Raw genomic sequence first — 13511 nt, 5'->3', positions numbered from 1 at the left:
GTCTGTGTGGCTGTCTTCGATAATGCTGCTGAGGCCGCGGTAGAATAGCATGGCATGGCATCCATGGTTATGGCCATGGCTTCTGCCGTAATAGTCGGCCGATCGGAAAAATTGGACGAACAAAGATGGAGACAAAATTTCGGGATAACCTCATTGTTCAGCTTCACATTGGGCCAGCTCATTGAGCATGATGCATTCTGCGTTGCATTACCCAACAGATACTTTCTTTTTTATCTGGTACTTTTTTCGTTCAGTTCTTTATCTCCTCCGGAATGACCCTCGCGATTCTTCAGGAGAAGTCGGGTACATTGCAGGTCCCAAAGTTCGGGACCAACATCAAAATTCGACCAACATGAGAACACATGGCCAGCATGGCATCTTTCTCCAACGTTTATCCCCGGCCTGTCGATGCCCTCTGCCTTATTACCAAACATACCAACTCCACTCACCTTACTTCTTCAATCCTTCACACTCGTGAACGGTGACACATCTACAGACACCCCCCTGTAACCTCTAACTAGGTTGTGGACACCCCCCATGTTCCCAGGAGCTCCTTGACTTGTTCGTTCTTGAGCTCGTGCTTCTCGCTATTATGGATTTGTTCGTCACGTCCTGTAGGTACATTATAGGTTGGGTCTCCAGTAACGACACACCATATTCACCGTTTCCTGGGGATACAATCAGACCCTGATTTATTTGCTGCATTGTCGTCTCTCCACAGCGTTATGTCACTGCTGCCTCCTCTTCTCAACTCAATAACCTCTCTTTGTCTTTGAGTTTGGTACTATTTCCGGGTTACATCCCCTTTCTTTTTCCATTGTACTGGAGCCCACACGTTTGACTTGATCCCGCTTGGGCACCGTCTCTTTCTGACTCCTCTTGTCTAGACCTCGGCCAAGACAAGAGACAACAAAAAAAGAGAAAGAGGAACAAGAAGCAAGGCGATCCATAACGTGGGTCCTTGTCCTGCGCATGAGTTATAGCTTCTCGCGGCATGTACTAGGTTAGTAGGGGCCCAGCAGAAGATCTGACCGACGTTTCTCTATTCAACCCGGACGACCCTCGATTCTTCTTACCTCTCACGCATCGCCGTCTTGACGACTTGTTCATCTTCTACAACTTTAGATAACAGCTCATAAGATAACAAGCCTTACATTGGCCTCATTTAACACGATTGGCGCCCCACGACTTGTTCTGCCTCACCATATCATACTATTTCCATTCATTGGCTGCAAAGAATCCTGGAAATCACCAATCACATTGCCCTCAACCCATCAACGCCTCGGAGCCACGCTTCATGATCTGAACAGCCATCACTGTCGCCTGCCGAGACAGTTCCTCTCCTTTTGCGTCTTTGTGGCAACTCAGTACCTTACAGAGCCCAACTGTGTCGATACCTAACCCAGCTGCCCACCACTACACACTGCATTTACCACGAGAAGGCCTCCAGTACTACACTGCACGACTATTAGACACTAAGACATCGGCAACACAAGCTATCGGATCTTTCTCAAGGTTCGAACTACCAAGCTTACTACCAAACCTTACTCCACGAGCACAGTCCAACCATCTGAGCACTATTCCAACCATCTAAGCAAAAGACACAGAATAGAATCAGGGACATCATAATACTCTGATATATAACAATCCTGAGCAGCGTTAGGCTTCTAGAAGCCGCTGCAAAACTCACCTTTTCACAAAATCTCAGCAAAGTCGCCGAGCTGGCCCAACTCAAGAACGAGTCTCCGCTCTGCCTCTTGCGGGCGGAGTTACCACCATCCATCGTGGGTGCAGAAGACCATCTCGATCGGGGCCGAACGCCTCGTCCATATGCCAACGGCTCCCCTGCGGGCAGATTGGGTGGTCAGGCTGTTGGGGTGGATTTTGCGGCCTTTTTAAAGGCATCTGGCTCTCATGAACCCTCTGTCTCGCCGCCTCGTCAAACCCAACCTGCTCCAGCTTTCACTTATCAGCAACTCCCCCCAAAGGTCTCCAGAGCTTCGCCCCGACCTGTTGCGCATGTTGCGCCTTCGCCATCTGTAGCTTCGACACAGATGTCTGGAAGAAGAGGCTTGCCTCCTCACACCGTGGACCAGCCACCCGTCAAGAAGCAGAGCAAGTGGTCGCCAGAGGAGGATGCGCTTATCATTGAGCTCCGAGGAAAGGGGATGAAATGGGAGGATATCTCAAAACGCCTACCTGGCAGAAGTGCGATTAGTTGCCGCCTACATTACCAGAATTACCTCGAAAGACGGAGCGAATGGGACGAAGAACGCAAGAACAAACTTGCTAGACTTTACGAAAGGTTAGTGGGGTTGTTTGATATTCTTAGGACGGAGGAACTGGTACCTAAACTCCCAAGATATGTACTAACAGAAACACAGATTCAAGCCAGAGATGTGGGCCAAGGTGGCAGAAGAGATGGCAGTTCCATGGCGAGCAGCAGAGGCTATGCATTGGCAACTAGGGGAAGCAGACATGGCTAGGCGTGCAGGTGTTATCCCTTTCTCCTTGGCTGCAGTCAATGTCGAAGGAAGCAATAGCCACAGGAGCTCACCCTCACGCAGCCACGTTCACTCACATTCTCAAGGGAGCATGCCTCGCGATTTAGGAGTTCCATCACCACGAGTAATGTACAACAGAGCGCCACCGATGCCCCCTGCCAGCAACCGAACGATTATTTCCCGTCGAGAATCGATCCCACCACCGCCTCCTTTGAATATGGGTCCTGAGCTTGCAGAAGTTCAATATGTAGCAGGCCCTGGATTAGCGCCAATTCAGAACCAGCCGGCGCCTCGAAGTGCCGCTATGCTTCCCGGATTTGCTGAGCTCACTGGCGGCGTCGGTCCTTACAGCACACCTTCCGCTGGACCTAACATAGGGCCCGTAGGCGGAATGGGCCAAGGCCCTCTATATTCAAGCCTTGCCAGTTACTCGATTGAAACTGCCGGAACCAAGCGAAGAGCTTCACCAGACCCATATCAGCATGAAGCAAATCAACGTCGACGCATCGCATAGCTTGAACACTCAAGCAATTGTATTACCTATGTACTCAGGAGTTGGGTTATGAATATTTGTTGGCATTCCTTCAGCGACTCAACTCGCAAAGGACGGTGTTCGGGTTGTAGGAAGGGTAATGAATGTACGGCTTATCACTTTGGGATCGTGGGATATGCTGGTGACCTGAAAGTGCCTGAAAAGGCCATCATTTTGGCCAGGATCTGCTCAAGGGTCACAGCAGCACATCAAACCTCACGATGGAACAGGGAAATGTGGACATGATTTAATGGAAGAAAATCTCGATGGAAAAAGGAATGATTTGTTTTCTTTCGATTGTTGTTTACCATGTTACGACTTCTTTCATTTTCTTTGCATCGGTCAGAGGCGTCTGAAGGGCAGTGGATGCTAGGCTATTTGGAAACCTAGCTATGAAAGCATTACAGAATAGGGCCAGGGGTGGTTCTAGAAAAATTGGAGTTGCAAGAGATAGGGTTGTTTTCCGTCGACAGCGTTTGTGTTTTGGTATTTTTACGTTCGATAGACACATCTAGGGACACGATAGAGAGAGACCCGAAGTAGATGCATGACCTGTACAGTTAGCATTGTTACCTGAATTCGAAAGATATCCCCAATACAATGTAAGCCCGTCAACGGGTTACTGCTTTTCTCGGTTTGACAAGCATATTGCCCATAATGTAAGTCGCGGTGAACCCTACATCTCCAGTTTGGTTTCCATGTTGATCATATCCAATGCTTTTTCGTAACGCCTATAAGACCTTTGACCTTGCCGCAGCTTACCGTGCACTTGGTCTTACGACGGTCGACTACATACCACCCACCAGTTATCCTTCTCATAACCGTTCTCCACAACGATGCCTCCAACCGCCAAAACGTCCTCCTCCAGCTCGCCCTCTTTGTAAAGATGGTAGTAACGCTGGAACGTACCCCCAGGCTCCTGGCCTTTTGGTTTGCGCATAACCCACGACACCAGACGGTCCTGGTCACTGCCCGTGTCCCACCCGCGACGGCTCGACGCCTGCTCCAGAGCCCATACATAGACCAGCACACGGCCGGTTTGAGGAGTTACGAGGTCCAGCAACTCCGAAATAGCGGTCTGTCGACGCTCACGTGTCGACATGTGATGCACAACAGCGATGCAGATGACAAAGTCGGCAGCAGCCTTACGGTAAGGAAGAGCGAAGCCATCCGCAACAGCAACATCGACGTCGGAGACCCTGGGATCAAGCTCGACTCCGTCTTCCCGCGGCCGTCGGAGTTCAGTGCGGGCAAGTTGGACGAGCGCTTGGCTCCGATCTGAGCCAAAGATGTGAACATCGGGGTTGACACGCAGATACTTGCCGTTGCCACAACCAACATCCAGACCGACACTGCCAGCAGGCTGAGAGATAAGGAAACTAGCAACACGGGGCCACGGCTTATGGCGAGTAGCAGAGAAGTGCGGTGCAATGGCCTCGTAGACAGCGTGGACGTGGGTAGCCTCGTACGTCTCTGGCGCCTCCTCCGCTGCAGATTGTGAGAAGGACTCTGCAGGGACTTGCTCTTGAGCTCGATCCTGAGCTTGAGAGGGGGCTTGCTGATTTGTATGTTCTCCTAGTGGTCTGTCCCCTTGACCCTCGGCCGGTGTGACTGACGAAGCACTTGCCATGATGAAGACGATTGAAGACCGTTTGCTTGAAGTTCCGTGCAGGTTCTTTGCAGGGACCAGTCGTTGTGGATAAGATTATCGCCCAGGACTCCTGGTATGTGAGATAATCCTAGGAGGGGCGTGAAATTGCCGTATTGTGTGTGAGCGTTGAGAGTTCAAATTATCACCGTTCAAGTGGTTGGTTCTTAGGTCCGTTGCCGATTCTGTATATGGCAACTACTAATTTCTCAATAGCCAGGTAGTTACTGCCCTGGTCGGCGGGCTGTGGCCCGCGATTACCTTAATAGTGGAGCCATGTTTGGGCGGCTCCGTCTGTGGCTTGAGTGGGCTTGATCTTGGCCTCTTCCATCACTCCATACCCTCAAACATACTGATAGGCGACAAACGACAAACACGGCGAACACAATATAGCTCATGCTAATATACGACCTGATTCAGATTAGGTGAACAATCATCCGTGTCTACCGGATGCTGCCCCGTGCAAGCGCGGGATGTACAGTGACTGTGCGTCAAGTAAACAAAAGCAACGAGCTCTGTACGTAATGAGGTCAGGATGGATGTCAAGACTCCATGTCAAGTTGATACCAGTCAGATTAACGTGGATTTAGGTACGTACCTAATTGAAGATGAGAAGTTCAGATGTTAATCATCCCCCTGTCAGATTTTGAGGCCCCTGGTCACGAACACCTCGGATCCGCTTCCAGGCCTCAAAGCTTCAATAATTTAGGGTCCCTTGCTCGGTGTCTTGATATCGTCGACCCCACAATCTCATCTCTTACGCGGATCACGTCGCAACTATCACATCGCATTTTCACATTCACATCGCCCAATCCGTTTAAGGGATTCTTCTGTTCTGTCAGCCATGGAACACTTTTGGTGACTTGTACGCCCCCTCTACAACAGCTCGCGTGTCAAGTAATGGAGCCTCATGGTGCATGCATGAAGAATCTTCAGTAGATGAGAGCGTTCGTATCAGGGATTCGCGGCATGTGGGCATGGGTGCTCCCGCTCGCTTGAAGAGTAAGGCTGCACGTCATCGAGTCGAGACCGAGTCTCCGACTCTCTTTCAGGCCTCAAGGATCTGCTTAGGAATTGGTGCCTTGCCTGAGCGATCCTGCACTCATTCACCTGCGTTGGTTGTAAAAGGGGCAACATCACGCGAAAATGTCTTACATTGTTAGGCTTCCCCTATGGCTTGGCCAAAAAACACTAATCGCACGTTTGATGATTGCCAGCAACCGAACCACATCCCCTGCCATGGATGCTACATCTGACACGAACCGTTAATCTCACTCTCCCGCGCGTAGCGCCGGGACGGTTCATCTCTAATGGTGCACGTAGTATGCATCTTATGCGCATCTTATTCATACTCATGTCTTATTCATGATGCAGGGCGGCGGCACTAGTCAATGCTTCGGAACATCCTTGTGTATATCATGTCATCCAACTTTTATCTCATTGCAATTTTAGCATTTTACGTCATGTCGCTTATTTCTTGCCAGTGTTGAGAGGACTGTTGGCATCGAAGACATCAGTGGTGATGAGTTCAGGGTATGTCACATCACCCTGCTTCAGTGCACTATCCATGACTTCCATGATAGCAATACTCTCAGACCAAGGCATCGAGGCGCTCTCCTTCTTTCCGTCGCGCAAGCATCGCGCACACTCATCAGCCTCCCAGAACATACCATGACCCCAGTTGTTACGCTTGGGGTCAGTTGGGATCGGGCAGGTCACGACCTCAACCTTGCCATTGGCGTCTGAAGCGATCACCTTGTACTCAGTCGGCCGGAATGCAGGACCTGTGACTTGAATCTCGCCTTTGGAACCTTGAATTCGAATCGCAGGGCCGCCGGTGTAATGGCCATCGACGTCTGTTGCGATGCGCAACGAGGTGGTTGCGATACCAACGCTCTTGTGCTTGGGGAACTGACAGATGATGCTCGTCGACTCGTCTGCGCCAGTTCGGTATTTGTTGATGGAAGCGACGACGTTAGGCGCCTCCTTATCAGCTTCAGGCTGAACGTGGTACAGAGACTGGAAGACCCAAGTCAAGGAGTAGATGCCGAGATCAAGTAGAGCACCACCTGCAAGATCGGGGTTGACCATACGGTTCGAGTCAGGGAACTCGAGATCGCCGCTACCAGTGTTCTTGTTGAATGAAAGGTCGGCTAAAGAAGTGAGTCAGCAATCGCTGATATCAGAAGAACGCGAAGCAGGAAATACTCACCAAAGGTTCTATAAACATCACCAATGGCACCGGACTGAATCAATTCCCGCACCTTGGTGCTAAGAGGGAAGTATCGTGTCCAGACAGCCTCCATGAAGAAGAGGTTCTTGGCCTTGGCAACCTCATATAGCTTCTTGGTTTGTGCTGCAGTCACGGTCAAGGCCTTTTCGCAGAGAACATTCTTTCCTGCCTCAAGAGCCAACATGGCATTCTGGAAGTGGTGACTGTGAGGAGTAGCGACATAGATGATGTCGACGTTGGAATCGGCAACAAGCTCAGCGTAGGAGCCATAAGCAGCGGCTGAAGAAGGGCCATCGATCTTCTTGATGAAATCGCGAGCCCGGTCGACGGAGCTGGAGGAGGCGACTGCGACAATCTCGTGGGTGACGTCGTTAACATCGCGAGCGGCAGGATCTGTGAGAAGATCCTTGGTGAAGCCTGGTGGTGATGGTTAGACTATGATCTGAACTTGATATGAGATCGCAACTCACATTCAGCGATACCTCCAGTAGCCAAAATTCCCCATTTAGCAGTGTAAGGAGCCATGATTATAATCTCTAGCTATGATTTATGAAGTCCGTAATTCACGCACAGCAATTGCCTCAGAAATATGAAGAGTGTAGATCAATCCTCCTCAATGTTCACCCTTTGTAGTGACGTGACTTGATCCTAGTGAGCTCCAACCCCTCAGAGCTATGGCGGGGCAGCAACAACACCTAGGTAGTCTACCCAATGACATTGACAATTCAATGTGGATGAGAACTACGGAATTGCTTCACTTGGCAGATCCGGTAACAAGGCCCGATCTCCCGTGTCTTAGGCTAAATTTAGTAGCTCCGGAGATATTTGTCCTTTATCTTCTGTCCCATGCATGCAAAAAGGAAGTTATCGGTCATATCTTTGAGTTCCCCAGCTTGATATAATGAGCGACTACCTACCTAACTATCTTGTTGTGTTTACGAGATAATAGCAAGCCCCCACAATGACCCCGCGCTTGAGTGGGGGATAAAGTCGCTGGTTCTCAACGTCATTCACTTTTGTGGCAGGTCTGTTTACACCCGTACTATTCCCAGCTTGATATTCCAGAAGTTTAGTATCAGGTAAAAACGATTCACTTCGATGTGAACAGAGGTTTCTTACCGAACAAGCTTGAAAGAGGCGCAGAAGCCTCTGAGTTACTGCATCAAGCCAAATGCAATATCTTGTGAAAGACAGCATTCTTTATGGGGATTATGCAGTTTCAAAACACTGATTGGCTGCCTTGCAATATGCTGGTTATATTTGACGCCATATGCAGCCCGTTTGAGGCTCAACATGTCGTAACCAACATCACCATTGTTTGACCTCCACCTCCACCTATCATAACCATCCATAGGCTTTCACCACCCATTCCTTCACATTCACATCAATACCTAAAAAAGAGTTATTGATCAATTGTAACTCAGTTTCAGCTCAGTATAATCACTTACTATGGCCGCGAAACTAGCCAAGGATCTCACCCTCAAGGGCTCATCCACTTCTATGCCAAAGCTTGTCTACGGCACGGCGTGGAAGAAAGACAGATCAGCAGACCTTGTTTACACTGCTCTCAAATATGGTTTTCGCGGTGTCGACACGGCGGGTCAGCCTAAGCATTACAACGAAAAAGGTGTAGGGCAAGGAGTCCAAAGAGCTATCAAGGATGGTATAATTAAGCGCGAAGGGCTATTTGTAAGTTCTCTTGGACCATTCGCAAAACTCAGATGAACAACCAATTGACCCAGCACAGCTCCAAACTAAGTTCTCTCCACCAGGCAACCAAGCTGAAAATGCACCTTATGATTTCAATGCACCTGTTGTGGACCAGGTTCACCAATCTGTGCAGTCCTCACTGAAGTACTTCGCCGTCGAGGGCGAGGAGCCCTACTTTGACAGCGTGCTCCTCCATAGCCCTCTGCGAACTATGGAGGATACCATCACAGCATGGAAGACTCTCGAGACCTACGTACCCCACAAGATTCGCAACCTGGGCATCTCCAACACCACACTGCCAATCCTCCAAGCGCTCAATGACGCAGTAACCGTCAAGCCTAGTGTTGTCCAAAATCGCTTCTACCCAGACACGCGCTTCGAGGTGGAACTCAGAGCTTACTGCCGACAGCAAGATATTGCATTCCAATCTTTCTGGACGCTCAGCGCGAACCCAAGACTTGCTGTGAGCAAGCCGGTGAAGCTAGTTGCAGAGAAAGCTGGCGTTGAGCCTGTGGCTGCGTACTATGCTCTCGTTCTGGGTCTGGATGGAGTTACAGTCTTGGATGGAACAACGACGGAGAGTCACATGAAGGAGGATCTTGAGGGGGTCGAGAAAATTGCATCGTGGGCTGAGGAAAGTGGTGCCGATGAGTGGACTGCTGCCTTGACTGAGTTCAAGCAAAGTATTGGGGATGATTGAAAGTTTCGCTGAATATGGAGGGTTTTGTTTTGATGGTTTACTACATACCTAGGTACCTACATGGTATATCTTTACCTTGACGTCTTCTGGGACTGTATTGCATTAGCCAGGAGGGTATCCTGCAATTGAAAGACATTTTCAAGACCGAAACAACTTTTAGCTGTACTCATGTGATGAGGCACTTGAAGATGCCATACTTTTGATGATTTACTCTCGAGTCTTGCACCTCAACAGTACAAATAATTCTTATAGCTGCTCCCGCACAAAGACAAAGTAACCCTTTTAAAGTATTACACTGTGGTACGACTATTTACTGCGCACATGGAACTACTTGAAAGTTATAGTACCGAGATAAGGCCTACGGACATGCTGTCATCAGAAACAACCTTTTCATGGCGGGCATCTGAGAACTGACTTCACTTACGAGTCTCGATAGACCTTGCCTTGATTTAATCCAAACAATGACGGATAAGGCACGACTTTACTCCTCATCGCTATTACTTTTCGTCAATCAACTTTATCGCTGTCTTTGAGGAATGGATAGGCTCTTCGAACTGGATTCTAGCTCCTGCCTTGCGAGGTGTGCTGCCTATCTGTCCCTCCTACTCTTAACCCCGAACCCCTTGATTCCTCATTTTCCCACTCTCACACATGGTGAATTCGGGCTGGAGATGAGTGAGTAAGATCTATATTTGATCTGGAATATTCACTATCTTCGATCTGCGTGTGCCTCTTACCCTGCCACGAGAAAACGCCAAGTCTCAGAGCCATTCACATCTTCAGAATTGCATCGTTGCAATTCGCCAAACATTAACAGCAACAATGTCAGAAAGAAACATAGGAATACCGACGAGGGAGAGCAACGATTCACCTCAAATACATACTAGGATCTCACAGGACAGGACACTGATAACTCCCCCGTCCAGTCAGAGCCCAGCGTTTCAAGCAGAGAGACAGCCTAGGAAGAGGAGTAGGAGGAAGGGTAACAACTGGACACGTAAAAAGCTTCCTTCGCGAACAACAACCCAACACTCGGACCTATTGTCAGCTCCCGCCGCAGAATCCAAAGAAGAAGATAACGGCAATGATGAGGCCCCAGTGGCCATAGAATCGGAGGGGATGGGGGACCTAACCGCAGGTAAGTGTTGGAACACTGCCAATAGGTAGGCAGTGAGCGGCCAGTGCCAGCAGCTGGTGCGCAATCTATTAAATTCTTGCGATAATCTGCTAGCTCATGCTTTCGCAGTGACTGCATTGTACTCTTACTCCTTTGTCTTCATTCTCTCCCCTGTGCATTCTCTCTATCCCCACCATCTGTTCGCCTGAGAGTCACCGCTGTCTTCGATACATGCGCTTTCTGATTCTTTCTTCACACAAAACTCGAACATAGTTCGTTGGTTTGTATTCGCGTGAATTGCCGACTATAATTTACTGACACTCTCTGCGGTAGATTTGATCATGGATATCCGTCGAGCTGCAGTCGAGCGAGACTTTGGCCTAAGGCCTGGTAGAAGCAGTACTTCCCATCCTTCTCTATCTCACCCTACGTTGTCTGACTATTCTTCTCTACAGGCCTAAGCATCATGGATAGACCTCAGTTACCTACCAAGAGCACCGCAGAGACCTCTCCTGTGTCCCCGGAAAGAAGTCCACCTCCCAATGCCACCGAACCCCCCCAAGTTAGGCCTCCAAGAGCGGTGTTCTCTATGATCCCGGCTCCAGACACTCGAGAAGTAGATCGTGAGGCGACTATTTCACCTACAGACCAACGGGAAGAAAACAGTACATCCCCACGCAACAGCCTAGTCAAGAGACGCCTCAGCGACGATTCTCAGACCGGTGACGAAAACCCTATGATTCCTTCTCACTTTCCACCTAACCCGATCGCCCGCCCTGACCGGGCATGCGACGTCTTCTGGCGCAATGCTTGTATGGAAGTCCAACGCCCCGATGGCAGTGTCCATGCGCCTGATGTCATCAGAAGGCTCATGACCAAAAAGGGAGGAATTGCTCGCCCTTGGCCACAACTCGAAGAGGGTCTAGCAGTAATTAAAGCTATGAAAAAGGATACAATTGACCCTGCCGGGATCTTCCGTCGACAAGAGGAAGAGGAAGCGACCGCCAGAGCCAAGGAAGAGCGACGCCTGGCGAACAAGCGTCGATACCGACCCCGTGGCCAAATTGATCGAGAACGAGCGGAGCGACAAGCAGCCCTGGCTGCGCTAAAGACAAAAGAGCTCGAGAGTGATGGCGCAAGTAGGAATCCCCAAGAGAGCAGTGCATGATATTGAGGATTTTGCGAAGAGGCCCAAAAAGAAGATCGATATCTGAAGCAAACTCGGAGCGACGAGCCAATAATGCATACATAGCTAGGAGTTGCCTGGCTACAATTCTGTAAGCCGCGAGTCACGGCATTTAAGGAAGCATTTGGAACTTACGGTCACTAAGTATATACTTAGGTTGGTGATGTTGAACGCATGTTGCCTGCTTTTAGCTTTTACCCGAAGTATTTCTGTGTTGCAGTAACAGGCACCAATATATTGCACCCAAAGGGCTTTCGATAGATTAATTTTACAGTCTATGATGTTTTTACTTTTGATCAGCCTTCCCATTATCCTTTGCAAACGTGTTTGCTACAATAAAAGGGAAACAAGCTGTCGCCTCCATATAAACCTTGACATTGTCCGCTCCGATCTTAATTTTACCCCATGAGACAGCTTCGTCTGGCCTAGCGCCCGCATCGCTACCGTCAAACTCCTGTGCTGTGTTGATGTAAACAGCCGACTCAGCGCCGTTGCGCATCAAGCATGCGTTTGCGATATGATGTTTGACGATGCCACCTCCAAGAATGATCATACCAGCTCGCTTGGCTCGAACAGCAATCGTGTTGATGCGGCGGATATCTTCGACTAGATCGATCTTCAACTGCAGAGGTGAGGTTTTGAAAGTGTGAAAGTAAAGCATGTCGCCCAGACTGCCATCCGTAATTGCAGGACAAAACACAGGGATGTTGTTCTTATACGCCCAGTAGTAGACGGACCGCTCGTCATTGATCTCCTTACCCAAACGGTGAATCACCTTGGATGGTGTCCAGTTGATTTCCTCTTCTGTGCCCTTGCTGGCCTCTTGCTCCTCGAGCATCTTGTCAAGAATAGGGACGACCCAATCTTCAAAAGCGCAGTAGTTGGCATTTGGCACGACGAGGTTTCCGATACGGTTAAGACCCTTGCGACGGAGGTCGGCTCCAGGGGTGCTGAAAGAGCCAACATAGGTATCGCCAAGACACTTGATGAAATCCTCCTCAATACCACCAGCAGTGGTGACGATACACGAGACATGGTTGTGCTCAACGAGCCAGCGCAGAACGCCTCGAAGACCTGATGAGATCAGGTTGGAAGTATAACCCAAGAAGATGGTGGTCTTGTCGCCTGTCTCAGGGTCCTTCCACGCACGCTGTAAATTGTTAGCCAGCCTTGCCCTTGATCATGTTAGAAGACCCTGGTAGAGTTCTCCCAGTGGATCACGGCGCACCATGTCGTTGATGATCCTCACAGCTTCACACATGGAAGATGCTTGGAACCCCATGTGGCGCATGCCCTCGAAGAGATCTTCCGCAGTAATGGGGCCCTTTAACTTGTTGAAGTCCAGCTCCTCAACCTTCTGAGCGTCCTTGGGCATCTCCTCGGACTTGACAAGGACGGCCTCTGTGGCCGCCGAGGGCGGAGCATCTGTGTTGGAGACCATTTTGGTGAAGTTAAGAGTTTGTGGGTTGTGAGTCGTAAGTTATAAATTATGGATAGCACAAAATTTGATGGCGAAAGGCTTAGTAAAGACGATCGAGCACTTGATTCGTTCCCAACTTGATAATGAAGATTCGAATAGCAAAAACTGATTTTGAGAATCTTAATTAAGGACTCTCAATTTTGTCTTTGAATCTTCGTCCGGCCGTTGGATTATATTTTTCAAGATTTCTTCCGTGCCGGTTCTCGGCTCCGCATTGGACAGAATCCGGCGGGGTCTGACGGAGCGGAACAGATGGAGGCGTGCATGTAACGCTCCACAACCGAATCTGTCCATTCAGGGTCTAGCGTCTGGCGGCAATTCTGGCTCAAGCCCCCCTGGAAACTGGAACTGAAAAGGGAAAGGACACCCTTCATGCCTTCTCATCCACCACTAAGCGCCAC

At 49.6% G+C, this 13511-nt stretch overlaps 6 protein-coding genes across 6 annotated transcripts; 3 read left to right on the top strand and 3 right to left on the bottom strand.

Moving 5' to 3' along the window:
• Positions 1 to 2054: 2054 nt before the first annotated feature.
• On the top strand, positions 2055 to 3018 carry B0J16DRAFT_313443 (uncharacterized protein; the record flags this gene model as incomplete). The annotated part of the gene is made up of 2 exons (XM_046125126.1): positions 2055 to 2305; positions 2385 to 3018. 2 exons carry the CDS (start codon positions 2055 to 2057, stop codon positions 3016 to 3018), a joined length of 885 nt encoding a protein of 294 aa, XP_045988755.1.
• Positions 3019 to 3653: 635 nt separating this feature from the next.
• B0J16DRAFT_327480 (S-adenosyl-L-methionine-dependent methyltransferase) lies at positions 3654 to 4893 on the bottom strand. Its single transcript, XM_046126102.1, has one exon. The coding sequence runs from the start codon at positions 4664 to 4666 to the stop codon at positions 3812 to 3814; it is 855 nt and encodes a 284-aa protein (XP_045988754.1). The 5' UTR covers positions 4667 to 4893; the 3' UTR covers positions 3654 to 3811.
• A 1094-nt stretch (positions 4894 to 5987) lies between these two features.
• On the bottom strand, positions 5988 to 7801 carry B0J16DRAFT_13469 (uncharacterized protein). The gene is made up of 3 exons (XM_046121788.1): positions 7388 to 7801; positions 6897 to 7334; positions 5988 to 6837 (listed from the first exon to the last, which is right to left on the bottom strand). The coding sequence occupies exons 1-3, from the start codon at positions 7440 to 7442 to the stop codon at positions 6155 to 6157; spliced, it is 1176 nt and encodes a 391-aa protein (XP_045988753.1). The 5' UTR covers positions 7443 to 7801; the 3' UTR covers positions 5988 to 6154.
• A 146-nt stretch (positions 7802 to 7947) lies between these two features.
• Positions 7948 to 9440, top strand: B0J16DRAFT_327475 (NADP-dependent oxidoreductase domain-containing protein; the record flags this gene model as incomplete). Its single annotated transcript, XM_046126101.1, has 2 exons — positions 7948 to 8606; positions 8665 to 9440. Coding segments are annotated over exons 1-2 (899 nt in total), but the record flags the coding sequence as incomplete, so codon positions are not given.
• Positions 9441 to 10149: 709 nt separating this feature from the next.
• On the top strand, positions 10150 to 11612 carry B0J16DRAFT_377567 (uncharacterized protein; the record flags this gene model as incomplete). Its single annotated transcript, XM_046130851.1, has 3 exons — positions 10150 to 10465; positions 10778 to 10843; positions 10900 to 11612. The coding sequence occupies 3 exons, from the start codon at positions 10150 to 10152 to the stop codon at positions 11610 to 11612; spliced, it is 1095 nt and encodes a 364-aa protein (XP_045988751.1).
• Positions 11613 to 11827: 215 nt separating this feature from the next.
• B0J16DRAFT_278213 (Deoxyhypusine synthase) lies at positions 11828 to 13271 on the bottom strand. Its single transcript, XM_046123831.1, has 2 exons — positions 12859 to 13271; positions 11828 to 12780 (listed from the first exon to the last, which is right to left on the bottom strand). Exons 1-2 carry the CDS (start codon positions 13069 to 13071, stop codon positions 11917 to 11919), a joined length of 1077 nt encoding a protein of 358 aa, XP_045988750.1. The 5' UTR covers positions 13072 to 13271; the 3' UTR covers positions 11828 to 11916.
• Between the last annotated feature and the right edge of the window lie 240 nt (positions 13272 to 13511).

The sequence above is a fragment of the Fusarium flagelliforme genome (assembly GCF_020744385.1).
Source record: "Fusarium flagelliforme strain FIESC 12 MPI-CAGE-AA-0113 chromosome Unknown B0J16scaffold_1, whole genome shotgun sequence".
In the NCBI taxonomy this organism is placed as follows: domain Eukaryota; kingdom Fungi; phylum Ascomycota; class Sordariomycetes; order Hypocreales; family Nectriaceae; genus Fusarium; species Fusarium flagelliforme.
Note: the sequence above shows the minus strand (reverse complement) of the source record. Positions and strands in the feature narration are given on the sequence as shown.